Source organism: Hyaena hyaena, unplaced genomic scaffold (assembly GCF_003009895.1).
Source record: "Hyaena hyaena isolate Hyena2069 unplaced genomic scaffold, ASM300989v1 scaffold_10, whole genome shotgun sequence".
Taxonomy (NCBI): domain Eukaryota; kingdom Metazoa; phylum Chordata; class Mammalia; order Carnivora; family Hyaenidae; genus Hyaena; species Hyaena hyaena.
In genome coordinates, this window is record NW_024080642.1 from 4,583,249 (window position 1) to 4,607,022 (window position 23,774).

The 23,774-nt window shown below is 44.9% G+C and overlaps 2 protein-coding genes across 3 annotated transcripts in view; one reads left to right on the plus strand and one right to left on the minus strand.

Annotated features, from left to right (window-relative positions):
• The window catches only part of TAOK1 (TAO kinase 1), a 155,013-nt gene extending 146,212 nt beyond the window's left edge, over positions 1 to 8,801 (plus strand). For both annotated transcript variants that reach the window (XM_039251701.1, XM_039251710.1), the window contains one exon: positions 1,476 to 8,801. In XM_039251701.1, the coding sequence (XP_039107632.1) occupies positions 1,476 to 1,937 (462 nt within the window). In that variant the 3' untranslated portion in view covers positions 1,938 to 8,801. The remainder of the gene's footprint in view (positions 1 to 1,475) is intronic.
• Positions 8,802 to 17,912: 9,111 nt separating this feature from the next.
• ABHD15 (abhydrolase domain containing 15) lies at positions 17,913 to 23,208 on the minus strand. The gene is made up of 2 exons (XM_039251919.1): positions 22,285 to 23,208; positions 17,913 to 19,276 (listed from the first exon to the last, which is right to left on the minus strand). Exons 1-2 carry the CDS (start codon positions 23,151 to 23,153, stop codon positions 18,751 to 18,753), a joined length of 1,395 nt encoding a protein of 464 aa, XP_039107850.1. The 5' UTR covers positions 23,154 to 23,208; the 3' UTR covers positions 17,913 to 18,750.
• Positions 23,209 to 23,774: the final 566 nt, after the last annotated feature.

The window sequence follows — 23,774 nt, forward strand, 5'->3', positions numbered from 1 at the left end:
CCCTGAGATGAAGAGTCATGTCCTCTACTGACTGAGCCAGTCAGGCAGGCACCCCGTCTTTGCTTTTAAGAACTTGATTTTAACCTGAAACTAATGTAACATCAATTATATTCAAATGAAAAATAAATATAAAAACACCTAATTTAATTTTTAAAAAAGAACTTGATCTTACACATTTTAAAAATATAAATTATACATGATTCCTACAGTACATTTCTTTAATTTCTTTATAGAATTTTGTTTTTAAGTTCCTATTTATTTTTAAGTAATCTCTATACCCAATGTGGGTCTAGAACTTATAACCCTGAGATCAGGAGTCACATGCTCTTTACTTATTTTTTTTTTAATATTTTATTTATTTTTGAGAGAGTGATAGAGACAGCATGAGCAGGGGAGGATCAGAGAGAGAGGGAGGCACAGAATCTGAAACAGGCTCCAGGCTCTGAGCTAGCTGTCAGCACAGAGCCCGATGCGGGGCTCGAACCCACGAGCCGTGAGATTATGACCTGAGCCGAAGTCGGACGCTCAACCAACTGAGCCACCCAGGTGCCCCCACATGCTCTTTAAACTGAGTTAGCCAGGTGCCTCACATCTATTTAAACTTTTAAATGTGCAGGGTATCTGGGTGGCTCAGTAGGTTAAAAATCCAGGGGCGCCTGGGTGGCTTAGTCGGTTAAGCGTCAGACTTTCACTAAGGTCAAGATCTCACAGTTCGTGGGTTCGAGCCCCACATCGGGCTCTGTGCTGACTGCCAGCTCAGAGCCTGGAGCCTGTTTCAGAGTCTGTGACTCCCTCTCTCTCTGACCCTCCGCTGCTCACGCTGTCTCTCTCTCTCTCTCTCTCTCTCTCTCCTAGAAATAAATGAAAAACATTTAAAAAAAAATTTTTTTTTAAATAAAAAAAAGTATCCAACTCTTGGTTTCAGCTCAGGTCATGATCTCACCCTTCATGAGATCAAGCCCTGCATTGGGCTCTGTGCTGACAGAGTGGAGCCTGCTTGGGATTCTCTTTCTCCCTCTCTCTCTCTGCCCCTCCCCCACTCACATGCTTGCTTGTGCTTTCTCTCAATTTAAAAAAAAAAAAAGGTCAACTTTAAATGTACATCCATAAAATAGAGTGAACTATTTTATGATTCACTTCAAAGCTGAGTAATTATTGTTTCCTTAATTTATAGACTTTTAAAAATAAATTGCCTTTCGGGGCTCCTGGGTGGCTCAGTCGGTTGAGCATCCAACTTCGGCTCAGGTCATGATCTCACAGTTCGTGGGTTCCAGCCCCGTGTCGGGCTCTGTGCTGACAGCTAGCTCAGAGCCTGGAGCCTGCTTCAGATTCTGTGCCTCCCTCTCTCACAGACCCTTCCCTGTTCATGCTGTTTCTCTCTCTCAGAAATAAATAAAACATTTTTAAAAAAAATAAAAAATTAATAAATAAATAAATCGCCTTTATTTTTGCTTCCCTCCCCTAACCCCAAACAGATTGAAGAAGAGATGTTGGCTTTGCAGAATGAACGCACAGAACGAATAAGAAGCCTGTTGGAGCGCCAAGCCAGAGAAATTGAAGCTTTTGACTCTGAAAGCATGAGACTAGGTTTTAGTAACATGGTCCTTTCCAATCTTTCCCCTGAGGCATTTAGCCACAGCTACCCGGGAGCTTCTGGTTGGTCTCACAATCCTACTGGGGGTCCAGGACCTCACTGGGGTCATCCCATGGGTGGCCCACCGCAAGCTTGGGGCCATCCAATGCAAGGTGGACCCCAGCCATGGGGTCACCCTTCAGGGCCAATGCAAGGGGTACCCCGAGGTAGCAGTATGGGAGTCCGCAATAGCCCTCAGGCTCTGAGGCGGACAGCTTCTGGGGGACGGACAGAGCAGGGCATGAGCAGAAGCACGAGTGTCACTTCACAAATATCCAATGGGTCACACATGTCTTATACATAACTTAATAATTGAGAGTGGCAATTCCGCTGGAGCTGTCTGCCAAAAGAAACTGCCTACAGACATCATCACAGCAGCCTCCTCACTTGGGTACTACAGTGTGGACGCTGAGTGCATATGGTATATTTTATTCATTTTTGTAAAGCATTCTGTTTTGTGTTTACTAATTGGGATGTCATAGTATTTGGCTGCCGGGTTTTGTTTTGTTCTTTAACTTTTGGAAAAATTTTGAAAGGGGGAATTGTGTGTATGTAAAAAGAAATCGGCTAGATTGGGGGTTTTTTTTGAACACTGCAAAAATAGAATGCAGCATAGTGGTGTGAGTCATCACTTTAGGGCAACTGTATTCTAAGAAAATTTGTGAAAAGATCTAAAGCCTTCCCCACACCCCAAATTCTTATGAGCTACTCACAGCAGGCAGACAGCATATTCTGAACCAAGTGATTATGGAAACACACCTGTATCCCCTCACCAGTGTATTTTCTTTATTAAATTGGTCTGACTTCTCAGCCTCATTTGGAGTAAAAAAGTGGAAATCCACAAACACTAAAGGGTTGCATTGACTTTTTCAGAGAGTAGAAAACAACTGAGTTCTTTTTCTGAATGCTGCATAGGTTTATCAGTTTTTGTTTTTGTTTTGTCCGTTCAATTGTGCCTTCTTTGTGGCATGGTGAGTTGGAGGTGCTTCAGAAGATCACAAGTTGTGTGGGAATTGCATCAACAAACCCGTGAGCCTTCAAAGGGGAGACTGGAGGGGAAGAGAGGCCCCTGAAAGTTCATGTGCTGGGAATGTTCAGCAGCAGTGAGGAGATGAAGCCTATATGTCCTAATATTTTGTTGCTTTTACTGTGATATCTCATCCTAGCTAAGCTCTGTAACCCCCAAGACCCCAAACAGTAGTTTTACTTTGTACAAAAACAGACATATAGCCAATTACAAATCAAATGCCAGAGGTATTTGAATGATGCCATATTTGCAAACTGCCATCCATTGGAATTCTCATCACACTACATAGACATAATTTGATTATCCTCCCCCTTTTGGCTTATGGGATTTCCTGTTTACAAGTAGACTAGCCAATTATTTAAATGTTTAGTTGCCATAGTGAACCAGGAGTCACTGAGCCAATGACTTTACCAGCTGCTGACTTTTTCCTCATCACCACTGTAGATTTTGCTGCATGTGCAGGTCCCCCCCCCTTTTTTTTTGGGCTGTTTTTGTTGCTGCAATACTTAAAAACTTCTAGTTCCTTGAGACTTAGTGACCATTTGGCATCATGTTAACATCACACAATAGGAAACACCACTTCCAGAAGTCTCTAGCCTCAGTGCTAAACTACTACTGAAAAGGAACTATCAAGTTTGGCAAACTAAAAAAGAAAAAAAAAGGTAAAGTAAGTTATAGTGGTCAGGGAATCTCTAAATGAAAGCTAACTTTTTTTTTCCCTAGAGAGGGGCATATTTTATTTTGTTTTATGTTTTGCAATGAAGGATCAACCCAATGCTAAAAGTCAGATGTTCTTTGGCATTCCACACCCAGTGTGGAAATTGAGTTGAAGGTGGGTAAGGAGCTATGAGTATGACTTGAAGGAGAAAAAAAAAAACATCCTTCCCCGTGACAGATCAGAGTTTCTTACAAGGTATTGTCCTGCCCCCCCCCTCCCCAGTTGTCTTGAAGAACCCTTGCTGCTAACTCTGGGTCCTGCTTTTCATGTGTTCAGAGGGCTCCAAGTTAGAATTCTCTAAGTGCCGCTCAATGACACCTAGACCTGAGTGATGACCAGACAGTAATCTATCTATATAACAGTTGAAATCTTGGTTTTCTCAACCAAATTTACGTCTTCCTCAGGTATGTCAGCCCAATCTCCATGAAGCCTCCCCTTTAGGAGTTTCTGGCATTTGTTTAAAGGTAACTGGAAGAAAAATTAATATTTTAATGTAAATCTTTTTAAAACCAAGATAACAGTAGAATTCACACTCAGTTTAGGCAGTGTTTCAGGTAACACTGCAATATATTATCCTTTTGGCCAGGCTCACGATGACCAGTTATTAGGTGAACATAACACGCACTTGTCCTATCTAATGAAAGGGGCTTCTAATTTTCTTAGTCTCTCTTTTCTACATTAAAATATTACAGTATTTCAAACAAATTGAGACATATACCTCTTTGGAGAAAAATGATATGAGAGCTCTTTAGAAATAGTTAAGGGTCCAAAAATGTAATGGAATTTGATATCTTTCAAAAAACTATTATTCATTCTGACCCATCTGTACTACTGGAGGGGGTGGAATATGGAAGCAGATCAGTTTTGCATACGAAACTCTTCAAAATCCAAAATACTACCAATGATACATGCTAGAGTCTACTTGTGGACTTAAATTAGTCAAATCGAGTTACTGAGTTCATATATGCTTGTAAAGTCGTGATTGAATACTGACTCCGCATGTCTATCCAGTAGGGCTTTGTATCTATCTGATTGAATTGCATGACAACCAGTTTTACATTTAGGTCATGACTATACCTGAATTATTCCATTAAGTTAATTTTAATTAAAATATTTATAGTTTGCAAAAATAATTCCACTTAATTGGTTTGTGTGTGTTTGTAAGATCTGACTTCTGAGGAATCTCATACATGATAGGAATCATCGGAGAGTAAAGGTTATAGCAGGAAAATTTGAAAGGTTTTGAGAGATCCTAAAGAAAGAAGCAGGCACTTTCTGAGTCAGTGTACAAATGTCAACATCTGATCAAATTAATACTACCTCCTCCCCAGTGTTGGTGTTCACTCGGTATATATGTATTTAAGAAAATAAAAAGTATGGGAAATTTGTCCAGCATATCAGAAAGTTGTAAATGCTATATCTGGTATCCAGAGCTTGGCAGTAAAAAGTTTCTTGTGTTCACTGTCTCTCCCTTTTTTTAAGTTAGCATTTTAAAAATGCAAAACCTCATACCTTGAAATATACTATTCCCTAATTGGGTTCCCTTCCTTTTGCACATACTTTTTCTCCTCTTATTAAAGTTAGCTCTAACCCCAAATTATAGTATCTGAAAGTATTTTCATGATATAGATAATGTTAGCCGGAAAATGTGTTTATATTGTTTTTATTTAGAGCTGTCAGTTCTTTTAGTCCTTTCTATGCCTAGAGTTAAAGAGTCCTGCATTTGAACCACCCCCACAGGTATAATATGCTTGGTACCCAAGGCCAAGGGTTTATTGGTAAATTGAACTTTTTAGTAAAGTCATTATCATCTTCAGCTGCCTAGACATCAAGACCATTCAGTACACTAAAACTGTCCTTGACACTCCTTCCTATTTTTCCAACCCCCCATCCCAAAATCGAAAACTCTGTGAGTATCTTTTTCAGACCGTAAGGCTGACTAGTAACTTTCTACTTCTTTAAGTACTAAATGTCTGGCATTTTAAACTTTTATAGAACACATTGTGTTGGACACTGGAATAATACTGTTTATTTTCACCTGTGAAAAATAACTATTGTACTTGAAACACCTCCTTTGCATTTCTCCATTTGTGCCATTCACTAGTGGAAATAAATTGTATTATACCATGATCTACTGGCTTTTTAAAACTGTGTTAAATATGCACATTTTGGTATAGCTATTATCATTTGTATGTATATATTGTATATACATATGAGTGTCTATATGTGTGTATAGATAGATGGATGTAACTCATACTGTACATTTCCATCAGGGTGCTTAAGGTTATGTTATTTTGTTATTTCAGTCCTCAGTTAAGGCAAGAATGCATGTGTTTCTTAAGAATGAGTATTCTGGGTTGATATTTATGAGAAGGTGGTCATTAGATGCAGTCTTTTCTTTTTTACTCCCTTCTTAGCACTTGTGTGGGTGGAAAGAAAGTTAAGTAAATGTGGAACCATAAGTTGCAATGCAGTAAAATAATGCCGGGGGAGGAGCCAGTTAGTGTCTCTGAGTTTGTGTTGTGATGCAATAAATGATAAGTGGTACAGAGAGAAATGAACCGTGGAAATTACAAACACTGGTGGTGATTCCTCTGCCAAGATGATGAAAAACCAGTAAGTCACACAGTCTCCATGTGCATGATCTCGGTGTATTTCTTAATAGTGATGCCATTGATCCTCTTACTCTTTTTTTACTCCATTGATACTAATACTTACACATTTTGCTGAGGACCAAAACAGCCAAGAAAGGAATTACTGTTAAAGCATCTAAGGTTCTCCTAAACCATGAGATCAACAGGAAATGGCCACTGGGAGAGAAGGATATGGTATTGGTGTGGGGCTTTCTCCCTTGAGCTGCCTCTTCTTGCTTGCGAATAGTTAAGTTCTTTGTGCACCTTCCAGCCCTTCTGAGCCACTACTATTCAAGCACAGATTTGGCCCGATACAGCATCCCTTTCCTGGGAGGTTTATATGGTCCTCCATTCTGTCCCATGCTCACAATGTGAAGTGTGTAGTGTGTATTCAAGTCAGAAAATAATATATTTAAGGTGTAAAGTGTGAAATCTATAATGGTGGAAGAAGAGATTCTTGTTTCTTAGATAGAAAACTACCTTCTCTAAGGAACAAAGCCAGAACTTGGGCTGTCATCTTTGAGCTGCTTACCAAAATACAGGTCGTTATTAAAGAGAGATTCTCTCTTGTTTTCCCTCAACCTAACACGGTAGTGCCCCCGAGGTTGTAGCATTGCCTTTGAGAAGGCACTCACCTGCTCTTAAGTTGAGAACTGGAAATTTCCCATCCTCCAATTCCTTAAAGGATGAAGGCTGTGCTGTACACTTAGCAGACTTGCCTCTTGTATGCAAGGACTACTGATTGAAGTCTATCTTGCTGTGTGTGTGGTTATGTTGTCTGCACTTTTACGAAATCACCACAATAGGTCTGCATTGGAAGTGACTATTAATTTGTAAGGAAGTAAGTTTTATTTAAACACTGTCTAGAAAAAGAAAGTGAAGCTGAGAACTCTTCCGTTATTGTGCGTTTATATTTTTCTACTGAATTTTGGTAGCCCCCTTTAAGGTCATGTTGACTAATTTTTCCCTCGTTTATATTCAGATTTCCAAAAATTCATTCACACAAAGGAAGAGAACCCGTTTGGCCTAATGACAGTCTTCAGATTATAAGAAATATAAATTAGTATGCACCTTACCTGCCTCTTGTGGGTTTCTTAAACTTGCACTTCCCTCCCACCCACCCAAAAATAGATATCCTTTAAAGAAAATAAAGGCAGAGAATTAAAATTGGGGAGCCATTTACTATGTCACCATCACTGTTAACTGTTTCCCAGCAATCCTAGCTTTTTGAAGTTACGGAGAGATTTTTTTTGTATGTGTATGTATGTGTCTGTGTCGGATTTGTTTTTTTATTTTAAATATACAAGAGATTCTTCTTTAATATAGAAAAAAAGTGAATCCTCTCTGAAACAGGATGCCCACTGGATATACCAGCCTGGACGTCTGTAGGTAGTTTGCCATGAAAAAGTGGAGAGATGAGATTTCTGAATGAATGAAAAGGGTGTCTTAATGCCCAAGGAGCCCCCCCAAAGTACGGGTAATTCAGCCTGCACAGTTTCCTTTTCGCTCATAGTTTTTAGCAATTATGAGTGAAAAAATCATGTAATTATCTGTAAATATGTAGCTAACAAATTGACCTAGTTTCTGTATTTTTTTGTTTTTGTACTAAAGTTTATAAGTCTGTGCCAGCTAGAGAGGAGTTGCTGTCATTGCCAGTTGCGGTCTTAGCGTCTAATCCTGAAACCATCCTAGGTGACATTTTTAGAATTAATGCTTAAATGTTGTTGAACAGGAGAAAGTGAAGCTTATTCGTTGGTCAGGTTTTACATCTTTTGAAGCAAAGTCATTTTATTTAATATAATGATTACATGTTTTCGATCATGAATGAGGTAGGGAGCCTCCCTCCCCCAGTGGCCATGTTTACAGATGTGTGTTTTGTCTATAAAGTGCAAGAGTTTTCATGTTTATGTGAGTTATGCGGGTGATAACATTATGTCTTGGAACTGTTTATTGGGCTCTAGCTGAATTTTCAGATGAAGTGAACTATGCTAATTGCTGGCACGTTGATCCCATTTCTGGAGCATTGTTCCTATTTCCAGAATTGCATATGTTCCTTCGTCATCCCCACTAAACCTTTCTCTGAAATGCCTTGTAGCCTAAGGTATTACAGGCTGGTAAACATAGACGAGGGAAATGCATTTTAAAAAATCCGTGAACCGTCATTTGTATACATTCAGTACTCCTATGTTTCAGTGGCAACTCTGAGGTCAGTGGAGTTTAGAAGAATGAGATACCAATGTTAATGAAAAGTGTGTACTCTTTGCTTTTGCATGGCTTGGCTTAGCTTCAAAGGTGTATCAGGGCCACGTGAAAGCATGAAGACCAGTTGTATGGGAACAGGTTTCTCTCAGTGGCACATTTTGCTTTTTCTGAGCCCTCAAGTACATTGCCTCAGCATGAACATTATTGTTACTATAAGTTGCACATGGTCATGGAGTGAATTATGTGATTTAAAAAGATGTACCTGCTTAATGTTTTCAGATTCTGGCTGGTCCATGTGACTATTTGGCACATATCAAATAGTGGGGGAGGGGTGTCCTGGACCCTTTTAACCCCCGTTTTCGTCATAGACAACTATATTTAGTTTATTAAGATGTTGGCTGCCCCTGGTGTGTTGCCAGATAGCTCGTTTTTGGTGCCCATTCCAAATGTGCTTCCTTGCATTTCATAATATCAAAGAAACCACCACCCCTTCTCCCCAACATTTTATATGTTACACTTTTTCTTCCACATTAAATGGGAATTGTGCCTACTTAGAGTGCCCCTCCAATTAATTACATGTATGTGTCCAAAAATAATCCAAGCCAGAGACAGCAAGGTGGAAGAATTTTTTTTAAAGTCCACTTGAGGCCAGTAATGTATCTGACAAGATATTTTACCACATTATCTTGACACTTGATATACGAGCCTATTAGGAGTTGCAGGTGGTTTCATAGGGCAAAATCCAAGTGGAGAGGACATGTGGGGTTTCTACTAGAAGATGATTTTGTTCGTGTTTTACCTTTCCTTTTTTGATCCTTCTGTGCTAGGTTAGAATAGGTTAATTCTCCAAATTTATTGGGTTTTGTTTTTTATCTTTTACAGAAATTTTTACAAAAGCAGTGGTCTGATGTAAATAACATTTTAAAGTAATAGTGCACATACCTTTCCCACACTGTTCCAACCAGATAATTTGTAAATGCTTTAGAGTTTTTTAAATTAACACTTGTGTTGCTAAATCCTATTTATGTAAGTCTGCTAAAATTTTTAACCCATTTAAAACTTAAGACAAACATTTAAATAATGGATGGGTTACTCTGAGCAACCTAGCTTTCAGAACCCCCTTGTTTTAGTATATGAAAAAGATAGCCTAATGCGCATTAATGAGGTTGGAGAGACTTTGAGAAATATGTATAGTGTATATTTTAAAACAGCTTTGCTTGTATTGTGAAGATTTAAAAACAAACTTGAGATTTTTAACGTAACTATTAACACAGTTTTAACATAAGTTATCCCACTGGGTTTAAGAGCATCTTGAATGTATAATCCTTTTTGTAACCCAGGTTGGTTTCTGCTTTCACCAGTCATCCAAACATATTATTTATGTTTTTAGTTTTATATACTCATTTCCCTTTGTTTTCCTCAACCAGCATGATTTTTTTGCACATGTATTGTAGAAATTTTTAAGAAGAAAAGTTAATACATCGTTTTCTCTGAATTTTCTTCACTTCTCTCTTCCTTTCTACTAACCCCTTACCTTACAGGCCACGTCGCTCCATTTGCATCATTTGTGCAAATGCCAGGATTGGTTTTTATTTTTATTTTTGCTATTTACCTAAAAAAAAAAAGAAAAATGCTTCAGTCAATTGCTTTTTTATTTAAAAAAGAAAAAAGAAAAGAAAAAAAGCTGTAACCTTATCATTTCTGAGTAGACCATTGAGAGATGAATGCACACCTGTAATAGCCCAGGACCAGCTTTGGTGGCTAAAAGGAATATGTTAACTAAGCAAGAAGTTCTTTTCTAAAAGTGGTATATATTATTCACGATCTCTTTCAGTTATTCCCACAAGTCAGGAGTCCAGATAAAATGAGGGTTATCAGCTAACTGATACGTTATCATTGAGGTTCATCAATGAATTTGTACATTTCTACTTCCCTTTGGTGAAGGGGAAAATGATGATTTTGCAAGACCTAGATTTTGGCTTGGTTTCTTGCCTCGTTTTTTGGCAGCCTTCATCTTCTCATCTCCCAAAGCCCTTGAGCCTGTAGGGTTTTCACGGTAGACAAAGGACTTGTGGTCTTTTAAAACTAGGACTGATTTTTTTGGTGAGAGATTATCATGTTGAAAGTGGTGTTCTGCCACTTTACCGATGACTACTTTTAAATATACACAGTCCTCTCAATTTTCGGACCAAACAGATGCCCACAGTGGAGGCTTATCAAGGGTTGCAATGGGGAAGAAGCCTCTCCCTCACTGTCAGCACCAGCTGGTAAAGGTGACTGTACAGATGTGCATTTTCCTTTTGGTAGAAATGGTCCGCAGCACTAACTGGTAAGGCTTATTGTACAGTATATTGTCAGTATTCTTCTGGTTCAACATACCTTATAGTTCATATATAACCTGTATTAATTGTATAGATTGTGCATTTAAAGCTGTTACCAAGTTGTCAGAACATAAGAGCGAAAACAAGGTCATATGTAATATTTTGTTTGTAAGTATCCTTTGTATCATAGCAAAGGAAATGTTTAAAAAAAATCAACTGTAATAAAGTAATTTTAGTACACAGAGTGTCTGCTTAGTTTTTTAAGGTAATTTTATTTCCAAAGATAAAGTATATTTCAGTTAAGTGACTATTAATCTCAGGCACTGTGCTGGATGTTGGGGTTATTACAAAAAATGTGTAAGATACAGGGAAGAGTGAACTCTGATACAGAGGTAAACCCTCTTAATCAAATGGCCTCAAATTCTCTTTGCCCAGAGAATGAAGTGGGCGATTGTGTTGTGGGTGTGAGGTGGTTCTCATTTAGGTTTTAATGGTTTGATGCAGGTTCTTTGGTTTTATGTAGACCCGGGTTACAGTCTGTGTAACTGCAACTCCTCCCACACACACAGACACGAGTGTATGCAGTTCTTGGACCTTGTACAGAACTTCAAATGGTGGTTTCATGTGGGTGGTTTTACCTTCCCTGATTTGAAAATCATATTTTCTGCCTCTATATGGGGAAAATTTCTAATCTAGCCCTGTTGCGCTGTTAACGTGACTATTTTTGTCAGAGGCTAATTTGGGAAGAGGGAGTTTCATGTTAATTAGATAACTTTTTTTAAAGGCTTGTTTACTTTGAGAGAGTGAATGAGCAGGGGAGGTGCAGAGAGAAGGAAAGAGAGAGACTCCCAAGCAGGTTCTGAGCTGACCGTGCAGAGCCTGACACAGGGCTTGAACCCACAAACTGTGAGATCATGACCTGAGCTGAAACCAAGAATCAGTCACTTAACCCACTGAGCCACCCAGGCACCCTAATTAGAAGCTTTTAAGTGTCATTAAAAAAATTTTTTTTAATTCTTAACGTTTATTTATTTTTGAGATAGTGTGAGCAGGGGAGGGGCAGAGAGAGAGGGAGACACAGAATCGGAAGTAGGCTCCAGGCTCCAAGCTGTCGGCATAGAGCCTGATGTGGGGCTTGAACTCACAGAGTGCGAGATCATGACCTGAGCCAAAGTCGGACGCTCAATCAACTGAGCCACCCAGGTGCCCTGTAAGTGTCATTTTTAAAAGTGTAATTATTACCTACTTTATTGAAGAGAATAGTGTCTGAAAAAGCACTTTTAACATGTTGTTGTTTTGGTTTTTGGACAGAGAGACCGAGCATGAGCAGAGGAGGGGCAGAGAGAGAGGGAGACACAGAATCCAAAGCAGGCTCCAGGGTCCGAGCTGTCAGCACAGAGCCCGATGTAGGGCTTGAACCCACAAACTGTGAGATCATGACCTGAGCCAAAGTCGGATGCTTAACTAACTGAGCCACCCAGGTGCCCCACTTTTAACTTCTTAACACAGATTTTTAACTCCTAGTATGTTGACACTTAGCTATTTCAATATTAACATTTTATATAGTGTAATTATGTGGGAGAGCGACGATTAGATCCTAGATCTCCTATGGCCAACATTTCTAACCTCCTACCTTGAATTTGGAGGAACTCAAAAAATGCTTAAGAAACGAGATTTCTAGGGCGCCTGGATGGCTCAGTGGGTTAAACGTCCAACTTCAGCTCAGGTCATGATCTCACAGTCGGTGAGTTCAAGCCCCACATTGAGCTCTGTGCTGACAGTTCAGAGCCTAGAGCCTGATTCAGTTTCTGTGGCTCCCTCTCTCTGACCCTTCCCAACTCCCATCCTCTCTCTCAAAAATAAACATTTAAAAACATTTAAAAAAAAAGATTTCTTTCTGCATTCTCCCCACATTTTAGCTCTTCAAACTGTGGAAGGAGAGCTGTGTAAACTTGCAGCTTATATATCCTCTGTTGTCAACCCAAAGCAAATGCCTAATTTGTCATTGTCTGAACACATCAAAGATGCTCTTGAGTTATGCTCTGAGCTATGCTTCAACAGTCAAAACCTATCCTACCTGAGTGTAAAAGAATTTTGAACATAAATAGACATTTACCGTAGAGTTTGGCTAGCTCTCAGCCACAGTGGCGATAAGCTAGGGCTATCACTTGCATCCCAGAGATGCCAGCTGCAGAATGGGGTTTTCTGCATGTGCCGTGGCCAGTTAGTGACTTTAATTGCTACTATATCTGCAGATACTTGTTCTTAATGGCAGAGGAAGACAAGAGTCGTTGAGGGTGTTGAGGCTCTGCAGGCTATGCAGTAAACCTTATGGGTGCCATTTATAGATTAATGTGTGTGGTTTCCCCCACAGAGCTGTGTACTAGAGCAGCTCCGAAGACAGACTCTTTCCCCTTTTGTTACCATGCTTTATGAAGTCTAAAATGGGCATTATTTACTGTCATCTCAGCCAGTGATAGACTGGAAAAGGCAAAGTACGGCCTGATTGATTTGAGGTCTGGGCTTTAGCCCCATAACTAATAATGGTGAGATCTTAAAGCCACGTCTTTTCTGACCATCCTTTATAAGAACTAAGAAAACAGATAGCTTGGAGCTGGAACAAATGAGTTAGTGTGCAACCTATTAGCTATAACATGGTTATCAGAGTGTGTGTGCACTTGTGTTTGGGCAGGGGGCAGGGAGAGTTTGTCCTCAACTGAGCAGCCCAGGACCCAGCTCATATAGGCCCTTCCCAGCTTTGCCATAGAATTAATAACTGGAACTTCTTGGCCTCGTAAGAACTGGAGAATCCGATCTGAAGGCAGATGCCACCTCATCCTAGAGGTCTTTGAGCTCTGGTTGACAGACTAAGTAGACTCAGAGAAGGGGACCTACCTACTTGAAAAAAAAAATTTTTTTTAATGTTTTATTTATTTCTGAGAGAGAGACAGCATGAGCAGGGGAGGGTCAGAGAGAGAGGGAGACACAGAATCTGAAGCAGGCTCCAGGCTCTGAGCTGCCAGCACAGAGTCCGACTCAGGGCTCGAACCCACGAACCATGAGATCATGGCCTGAGCTGAAGTCGGACGCTTAACCGACTGAGCCACCCAGGCGCCCCTAGGACCTACCTACTTTTATTGTTTTACTATATCCCAACAGACCTTCTGAATTAAGGCCTATTTACAGTCTCAATCTTTTCATATGGAACAACTCGTAAAATAACTTTCCCGAAGTCCTACGAGTCACGGATAAAGTAGAAAATAGAACCCATATCTCCAGGCTACTTCCTCAGTACTCTGTTCAACACCCAAGTTACTAATCGCTCACTGGAAAATATGTCTATGTAGGTACCATTGATGATCAGGGGATTTTGAGCTTGCTGGGAAATTATTAGCCCAGAGCAGGAGGCCTGGTTTTTGATTAAACAGAGCTGCCACTGGATAGTGTCTGGGAACACAAGCTGGATGGACAGAAGTGAGGCAACAGCCAACGAAGAGAGAATGTGCAGCAAGGCTCTGTTAACTCTGCAGGTCGGTAAGCAGGCATGGCTCAGTACACATAGGACTTCAGAAGACAAACAGAGCCTTTGTTTCTGGAGATATAAAAAATAATGACATTCCATTGTTGCAGGGAGACTCTGAATTTATTATTCAGAGGCAAACAAGTTGGAGAGAAGTTTCTGTTCAACAGCACTGGTGATAAGTACTAGTGTATTACCTCATAACACAGGAAAGCTGGAGGCACAGGGGCTAGAGACATTTATTTTTGATGTGTTAGTGTCTTTTGATTGTTTTAATGAAACTCCACTTTTCTTTCAAACTCTTAGTGCTTCCTGGATACTTTAGAGCAAAATTATTGGGTATCTGAAAAACATCCTCTGGTCACTTTGGCAAGGTTATTATTTTCTTAAGATTTTATTTATAAGTAATCTTTACACTCAACATGGGGCTCGAACTCACAACCCTGAGATCAAGAGTCACATGCTCCACCAACAGAGCCAGCCAGGTGCCCCTTGGCAAGGTTATTTCCATTAAGATCTTTATGTCGTCTTCCAACTCCCAGATTCTGGATCAGGTCTGTGATCTTGATTCCAACCAACCAAAAGTCTTTACAACCCACCGAGCTCATTAGCATTATTTCAATTCACTAACTCTCAGATGAGAAGAGACTTTAGGCCACCCTTGGGGCACCAGGCTGGCTTGGGGCACAGTCAGTAGAGCCCGTTACTCTTGCTCTTGGGACTGTGAGTTCAAGCCCCATATTGGTTGTAGAGTTTACTTAAAAAAAAAAAAAAAAAAAAAACAGGGCACCTGAGTGGCTCAGTCAGTTAAGCATCCAACTCTTGATTTCGGCTCCATGATCTCACGGTTTGTGAAATCTCACATATTCTACTGCAAGGGAAATGTGAGCACAGAGCCTGCTTGGGATTCTCTGCCCCTCCCCTGCTTATGTTGTCTCTCTCTCAAAACAAACATTTAAAAAAAAAGAAAACTAACGTAGGCCCCCCCTTATCTCTCAGTACATGTCCCATCCTTGATGTGTGCCAAATGGCAGTCCAGCTTGCATGTCCCACCAGTGACACGGGACTTGCTACTTCCTGAGGCGCTCATTCCGTCTCCAGGCACTCCCTATGTATAACTTGTCAATCTTGTCTCACAAACTCTAATAAGTAGGGAAGATTTCTGATGCCATTCATTGTGGCTTGGCTATAGAATCACAAATACTCATTGGCATTGTTACGAAGTCCTACCAAAGTGGCCAATTGTGTCTGCTTATTTAAGTAGGGAGAGGAATGCATGCTGAAGTTCATTCTAAAGGAAGATACCGTGGTATTGCTCAGGGTGGCTGACAAAGGCTCTTGTGGTCTGGGTGGAAAGTAAGTACAGAGGAGATTCTGAGTCTGGGGTAATTTTGAGGTTATATATAAAGCCAAAATGCTATTTCCTGTGTCGACTTTTTTCTAACAGTACTCACGTCTTAGAAAGGATACCTTCACCCAAAACAGAGATGATATCGCCTCAAAGTGAGGATTTGGTGCTTTGTTTTTCATACCGTAGTCTCTGGCCAAGCCTCCCTAGAAACCTATGTATAAATACACGAAATACTAATTCTTTAAGAGAATCAAGTTCTAGCTAGCACAGTCTTAGGTATCAGAGACCAGAACTCACTACTAAGAGCTCAACCTTCGAGGCAACTGTTTGCTTCCTGGCATTCTGATCCAATGCGAGGAGACAGAGGACTCCACCTACATCTGAGGTCTCGCCTCCTTTAAGCCATGGCGTTTGGGGGAATTTTTTTGTTTCTTTGTTTTCTCCTACCATTTGAAGGTGTTTATAAATAACGAAGAGACCAAAAGGAAGGCAAGCAAGTGAATGAGGGCCCAAGAGGATCCTGTAAGACTTGAGACCTAGAAACCCGACTCAGAGGTACTTCCTTGGGTTGTCTTAGTTTTGTTTTTGTTTGTTTTTGTTCTGATGCCCTCTCTGAGGCTAGTTTTGTTTTGTTGTTTGGTTTTTCCTTCCTCAAACTCATAACTTGGTATTTTGTTCAAGGATCACATATTCTCTCAGAATCGTGTGCCTGGAGTTCTTCCAGCTGCTTTCATATAATTAGCTATTAACCAAAGTGGAGCCAATATGGGCGATGCCTTCACTGTTAGACTGAAGGACAGGGTCACCTAGACATGCCCCGAAAGGGGCTGCACACTCTTGGCAAAGTGAGCTGAAAAAGCAGTAATGGGAAGATGAGAAAGAAGTAGCTTCCTGAGATAGATTATAAGCACAAGGGACACAGAGGAGAAATACTTTGGGGTTTAGGTACGGGCCAAAGGGAATTAATGAAGCCTGGGCTGCACCTGAGAGGAAATTTTATATGTAGGTACATGCACCCCACCCCTACAAACTTGCTTTCTTATAATAAAGGAAAAGAAAACCAACCACAATTTCTCCCAAAGCTATTATCTTAAAGAACCAGAATCCCATGGCCAGATACCAGATACCGGAAACAATCCAGAGCTCAGCCCCGGGGGGGCACTGCAAACCGAAGGCTTAAAAACCACTGGGCTGCTTCCCATTTTGCAGGCAGTTCTGAATGATGCTCAGCCCTGCATGTGGGACTGCGAGACCCTAATTAACTGAAATCCCCACAGTACCAGAGGCTGGGGGAGAGGAGTGGCCGGAGGTCAGTAATTCTTCCTCAGCAAGCCCCATGCCAAGGCTGATAACCAGCAACAGAATGGCTCCTTTAGATTTCAGTTCCTTATTATTTCTCCTGCTCAAAAATGGTGAAAGAATGTTAGACGAGGAATGTGGAGGAGGAGGAGCAAGAAATGAGGAAGAAGGGAAGACATTTTTTCCTGACAGGGTAATGTGCCTTAGATACAGCTGACTGTTGTCTGCACTTTGGGCGAGATTCTTGGCTAGTTCAGAGTTTCTTCCTATTTGATCTAGAAGCAGCAGCCTGGACTAAGATCATCCAAAGCCGAAAAGTATGGCCCCAGGAATTCCTCATTTCAAGCCTTAGGACACGGCTTTTGATAGACATCTCTGCTCTTTAAAATTGCTTTGCTGTTTGTGAGGCCAGGATGGAAGCTTCGGGTCAAAGCAGGTGTCTCCTTTCTTGATGACAAATTAAAACTTCAGGGCAAAGCTCTTAGCAACACATAGAAGTAGATGGGCCGCTGCATTTTTTAATGGCCTAATCCAAACCAGTATGTGCGGATCAATCTGGATGATGCCTTATTTTACTCTGGTCTTCAGCGTTACTCCTCATAAAACCAAACACCATAAAACCAGTCACTGAGTGGCGAGATCCAGGAAGAAGCTTTTTCTACGTCTACACGGATGGCCTTTTGATTAAATTGACCAGAAAAAAGCACGCTCATGGGAAATATTGATAAACCACTGAGTCAGCGCTAGGCAACCTCTTGGAACTTGTGTTTTCTGTGGTCCCAGGTGTGTCTCCAGGCTCTGGAGAGGAAGAGACTAGTAGTAGGGTCAGGAAAGAGGGCAACTTTCCAGAAAACACCGAAGATACAAGGTTTGTATCTTTTTGCCACTTAGAGAAAAAGCCCACGTGGCAGGGGAGAACTGGCCTTGCCTCAGGTTTTCTGGAATAATCTCCAAGAATGGTACTGGAGGGAATAGCTAGAGTTCCTGAGTGTCTGGCTCTTTGAACCATGGTCTGGCAGACTCTGTGTGTGAGGACTTCCTCTTTTTTTTTTTCTTTAAATCTTTATTTATTTTTGAGAGTGAGACAGAGAGAGACAGAGTGTGAGCAGGGGAGAGGCAGACACAGAATCCGAAACAGGCTCCAGGCTCTGAGCCATCAGCACAGAGCCTGACGCGGGGCTCGAGCCCACGAACTGTGAGATCACGACCTGAGCCGAAGTTGGACGTTCAACCAACAGAGCCACTCAAGCGTTCCAGGACTTCCTTTTCTTAAAATCATCCTTAAGATCTCTCTAGGCTTGAGGTCCTTGCTGGAAGCCCCAGATCCGCCCAACCAAGATTTGCAAGACCATTCTGAAAGACAGGACCTCAGTCTTCCAGGCACAGACACACACACTCCATACCATGACCTCACCACCCCAGCTTCAGCAAGCACCCACTGCCTCGGCCGCCTTTCTCACACTCACGCAACACTGACGCAGACACGCGGCTCTAGGGGCTTCCACAGCTGCCGCAGCGTGAAGTCAGCAGAGAGTCACAACCACAGAACCAAATGAGGGAAGTGGGACTAAGTGAGACACAAACATCCTGTCCTCACGGCAGTGAGTAGCTCCAGCTGGAGAATCAGGGTCACAGAGCGATTATTTATGTGGGACACAGCTCCCCGATGACATACATAAACCCATTTGCTCTTTAGTCCTTTCGAGTGAGAGCATTTTCTCCTGAGTCCATGCGCTTCAGTGGTGCTATTCTTTGGCTTAAGAGGTCGGCGACAGGACACAGTGACCGTGACAGCCCAGCTGCTGACCAGGAAGAGCCGGGAGGGGTTGAGCAAAGCCTGGCGTGGGAGTGCTCTCCGGGTAAAGGGAGCACCAGCTTGCTGATGTCCCATCTCTGCCCACGGACCAGTTCAAGAGAGAAGGGGCTGAGTCAGTGGCCAGGAGCTGGGACCGCTTGCTGCCTTCAGTCCTCGCCACCTTTTCAGGACCCTTGCATGCCCAGCCCTGCTCTTCTGTGCAGGACTTGGGGGTGTTCCTGGGCCAGACCTCACCTTGTGTACGATCGCTTCCAGCTAAAGATCTCCTCCAGATGGGAAGAGGGAGAGACCTCCCGCTTCTGCGGGGCTCCCCAGCGACGGCGGCCCCCTAGGAACGAAGCTCGGCGCCTGCTCAGCCCCTTCATCCTCTCTTCCGTTCGGAAGAACTCGGTCAAGGCCCGGAAGTACTCCAAGATGAACTCATGGCTCCAGGCTGGCAAGGGCTCCTGGCGCAGGAAGCCACAGTGGCCTCCGTGGTGACTGAGCAAGAGGAAGAAGTAGGGGTTGCTGTGAAAGAGTTCGGCGGGCAGAAAGTGGTCTGGGGGCCCACACACGGGGTCATCAGCACTACAGATGCACAACACGGGCACGGCGGCCTCGTCCACATCCCGGAGGGGGTCGTTGTGGTCCCAGTAGGTGTCCCAGCTGATGGGGAAACTCTTGGTGTGGCAGAAGAGGGTCTCCTCGAACTCTCGCAGGGAGCGGCTCCGGAACAGTCTGTGGGTGTCCACTGTGTCCTGCAGGGCCGAGGCGTACCTGGCAGCCAGAAGTTCAACGGGGAAGGTAGGAAGCAGAGGAAAGAATGAGAAAACAAACTGACAGCAGAAGTTACAGACTGGGGGGAGAGGGGGCAGCCCACAGGCCAGATTCTGGCCCCAGAAATGTTCTTTGGCCATATAATAGTTTTTAAGACTTCCATTCCACTGTCATCATTTAAAGATTTCATTTTAACTTATTAACTTTTTTCTTTAAAGTTTTATTTATTAAAGTAATCTGACACCCCATGTGGGGCTTGAACTCATGACTCGGAGATCAAGACTCACATGCTCTTCCAACTGAAGCCAGCCAGGCACCCCTGAAGATTTTATTTTTGAAGTAAACTCCATGCCCCGCTGTGGGGCTCGAACTTTACAACCCCAAGATCAAGGGTCACGTGCTTTACCAACTGACCAAGCCAGGTGCCCCGTCATTGTCTAAAACCGGGAGATTTTACATAAAAGGCAGCTACTTGCGTTCTCGAAGGAAATGGAAAGGTCTGGCAATGTGGGCTGGCACTCTTCAGGGCAGCAAGCAGTGCATTTTCTTCCCTTTCTCCTGTGTCAGTTCCTACCAGGCCTGCCACTTGGGCGTTACCGGCCCAGCACCGGGGCAGCAAACGACTTTACAGCCACTGATCCACAGCTCTCCTCCTGACCACAGCTTCTAACCCCATGTAGGGAACTTGCTTGGAACTCTCACCTCCCGAACCCCTCCCAGAACTCCCTGGCTCAGACTATCCAAACCAGCAGGCGACTCCCCCCATCATTAACGTTTTACTTCAGGTTGTATTAGCCTTTAAAAAAAAATCATTACTGGGGGCGCCTGGATGGCTCAGTCTGTTGAGAGTTAGACTCTTGATCTGGGCTCAGGTCATGATCTCATGTGAGTTCAAGCCCTGCCTTGAACTTAGGATTCTGTCTCTGCCTCTCCCCTCCCCCTCAAAATCAATAAACTAAAAAAAAAAAAAAAAAAAAAGGCTAATACGCTGTCCAGATAATGGTGAACAAGTGTGACCTTGAGCAGTGGTGCAGGTATTCCTCGAGAGGGCCGAGCAGCAGCAGAAGTGGCTGGAAGTATAATTACTTTACAGGGTAAGCTCCCACAAGGGAGCCTGAGAGCTGCTGCTCTGGGGACGAGGGACATTCTTGCTGTTTCCGCCTCCACGGAGACAGCCCAGCACCCTGACAAGCAGGTCAGGACAGGTAGCTCAGTCTCCTTTGGGTGGTTCAGTCCAGACTGAGCCAGTTGAACTTGGATGTGTGTCTCCTGCAAACATTCAAAGAGGCTTCCTGTCCTGAGTTTTCAATCCCAAACGTCTGCGGGCAGGGCAGATTCTAAATGCCCGGAGTTCCTGTCCACTCTCCTCACCTTACCCTCCAGCTGGTGCCTAGAGTCGGCCCTGGTGGTGGTCATTTGGGAGGGAAACTGGCAATGAAGCCATATGAACACCTTGCCCTAGGACTGCTCAGAAGTTCTGAGTTGCCACGATAGCACTTCGGGCCATTGTGGGACTCGGGGTTTGGCCTTCTCAGAATAAAACGGGGCAAGGAAAGAAAGAGAGAGTGCCTGGGTGGCTCAGTTGGTTAAGCGTTTGACTGCAGTGAGTTCGAGCCCTGCACTGGGCTCTCGACTGTCAGCTCCCCGAGCCCGCTTCGGAACCTCCGTCTCCCCCATATCTCTGCCCCTCCCCCCCTTTGTGCTTTTTCTCTTCCTCTCTCAAAAATAAATAAACATTTAAAAAATCTATTTAGGGGCGCCTGGGTGGCTCAGTGGGTTGAGCGTCCAACTTTGACTCAGGTCATGATCTCACAGTTCATGAGTTCAAGCCCCACCCTGGGCTCTGTGCTCACCACTCAGAGGCTGAAGCCTGCTTTGGATTCTGTGTCTCCGCCTCTCTTTGCCCCTCCCCTGTTCGTGCTCTCTCAAAAATAAAAACGTTAAAAATTTTTTTAAATAATAAATCTATTTTTAATGTTTAAAAAAAAGGAAAGAGAGAAATCCCAATTGCTACCACTTTTGAGCACCTACCCAATGCTAGGACTTGAACCCAAGGATTACACATCCCAGGTCTTTCTGCACACCACACTTTCTGCTATAATGTCTGATCTCATTTTGCCATTTCCTGGGGAAGCAACAGTGCACGCTGAGATGGGCTTATCTGATGTGGGAACATCGCTCTGGCCTTCTCGGTGCCAAAGTCTCACCTGTCACCCTGGGGGTAGATTGCTCTCCTCTTGGAGATATTTTTTAAAGATTATGTTGGGGCACCTGGGTGACTCTGTTGTTTAACCACCAACTTCCAGTCAGGTCACGATTTTGCAGTTCGTGGGACAGAGCCCCGCTTCAGGCTCTGTGCTGACAGCTCAGAGCCTGGAGCCTGATTCGGATTCTGTGTCTGCCTCTCTCTCTCTCTGTCCCTCCCTCCCTCGTACTCTGTTTCTTTCAAAAATAAATGTTAAAAATGGTTTTAAAAAGATTATGTTGACATACTCTTTAAATTCTGGGATTGAATACTGAGCACATACCTAGGAATGCGCAAAACATCTGTCAAGCCCAAAAAATGGTTAAAAATCACGTAACACCAAACTTCTGACTCCTGGCACCTCCAGGCTCAGACACTAGAAGGAAGCATTCTGCGTAATCATTTGTAATTGCTTCCAGAGCCCCCTTCGCTGATTTGACAAGCTGTGTGAATTAAGTGGTCACTTGCTGCCTCGGCTACAGGTGGGGCAGGTGCTCAGGTTGCTAGGACGCACCGGGGCTGAGGTGAGGCCACGGGCCGCACACCGGGAGTCCCTGTTTTACCATAATGATGTCGGGCCCATCTATGGCTTTAAACCTGGTTCCCTGGTTCTGTCCAGGCTAGAGGGTTTGGACAGCTTCAGAAAGTGTGTGAGGAGAACTCTGCTGAAGTTCAAGCTTTGACTCAATACCAGGCAGAGCCGGGTTTGGGCCCGCCTAGCGCCTCTGTGGCCCCTTGTCCGCCTGCGGCCTCCGTTACCCACCTGCTGAGGGCGATCTTCTGCTGGAGTAGAAAGCCGCGCTCGTAGGGCCAGGGCAGGCCGGCCTCAAACCACTCGCGGCCGCGCAGCACCGGCGAGATGCAGGCGGCGCCGGTCACATAGCTGGAGGAGCCGCACTCGCCCAGGTAGGACAGCAGAAGCGCTGAGCCCGAGCCCTCGCTCACCGCGAACAGAGGGGCCGCCGGGTGTCGGAAGCGGATGTAAGTGACCGCCTCCTTGAGGTCAGACGGGTCCCCGAAAGGCTGCAGCCGGGGGCTGACCAGCGGGCAGCCGTGGTGGCCGCGGCGGTGGAAGATGACCGGGTAGTAGCCGCGCTCCAGGGCGAGCAGGCAGAGGCCGAGCACGTTGCGAGTGAGGCGCCCCCACGCATTGGGGATCACCAGCAGCACCGCGGGAAGGCCGCCGGCGTTGGTGACCCGCCGGCCCCGGGGGCACGGGCCCACGACCCAGTCCAGGGCCACCAGCCCGTCGTCCGCCAATTGCAGGTACTCCCGGGCCAGCTCAGGCCCCGGCCCCACCGGCAGCACGAAGTGGCAGAGGGTCTGCAGGTGGGGCCCAGAGAGCCAGGAGCGCGGGCGCGGCTCCAGCGCTGCTGAACGCCGCAAGACGCTCAGCAGGCATTGGGCCAGCGCCGACGGCTTACAGACGAGCCTGCAGCCGCCGGGCAGCGCCTCACGCCCGTCGCTGAACTGGGCCGCGGCGCCGCTGCCGTCCACCTCCTCCTCGTGGTCCCGGCCGCGGGGCCGACGCAGAGTCCTCGCTCCGACGGCGCGCCGCAGCCGCGGGGCGAGCAGGCCGAGCAGGGCGAGCGCCGCTAGGAGCAGGGCGAGGGCGGCGCCCCACGGCGGCATGGCGAGGCGGGAGAGCCCCCGGCGGGTGGCGGGTGGCAGGCAGCGGGGCCGTCCCCTCGGCGAGCTCCCCGCTCTGCCCGCGGCTCCGCCCGGCTGCGGGCAGCTGCCCCAGACTCTCCTGCGCGCGGGTGGGGGGTGGCGGGGTGCGCGCTCCGGATTGGCCGTGGCCCCGCAGAGGCAGCCAGTTCGGGCCCGGCTCCCCTCGCCCGCCCCCCACCCCCGCCCCCCACTCCCGCCCCTGGCCCTTTGTACAGCGATTGCGACAAGCTGGAGCAGAAGGTGAAAGGAGCCTAGGCCACAAAAAGGGAGCGAGGACGTGCCAGCAGGCCGGAAGGGAGTGGGGAGGGCAGCGAGCCGAGGAGTGGGGTGCTGGCGGCAGAGAGTGGGGAGACTCGGAGACCGAGCATCCGGACGTGGGGATGAGCCTCAGAGTCCCCGCCGACCCTTGCCCTCGGTCCGGCTAGAAGTGTAGCTGCCGGAGGAGACCCTGAGTCGTTGCGCCCTCAGGGGCCGCAGTTGAGAAGTAGCAAAACGGAGAAGTGAATAAACCACAGCTCCCGGCGCGGGTTCTCCGGCTCCCGCGGGGCGGCTGCCGCTGCTGCAGCCGGAGCCACCGGCCGC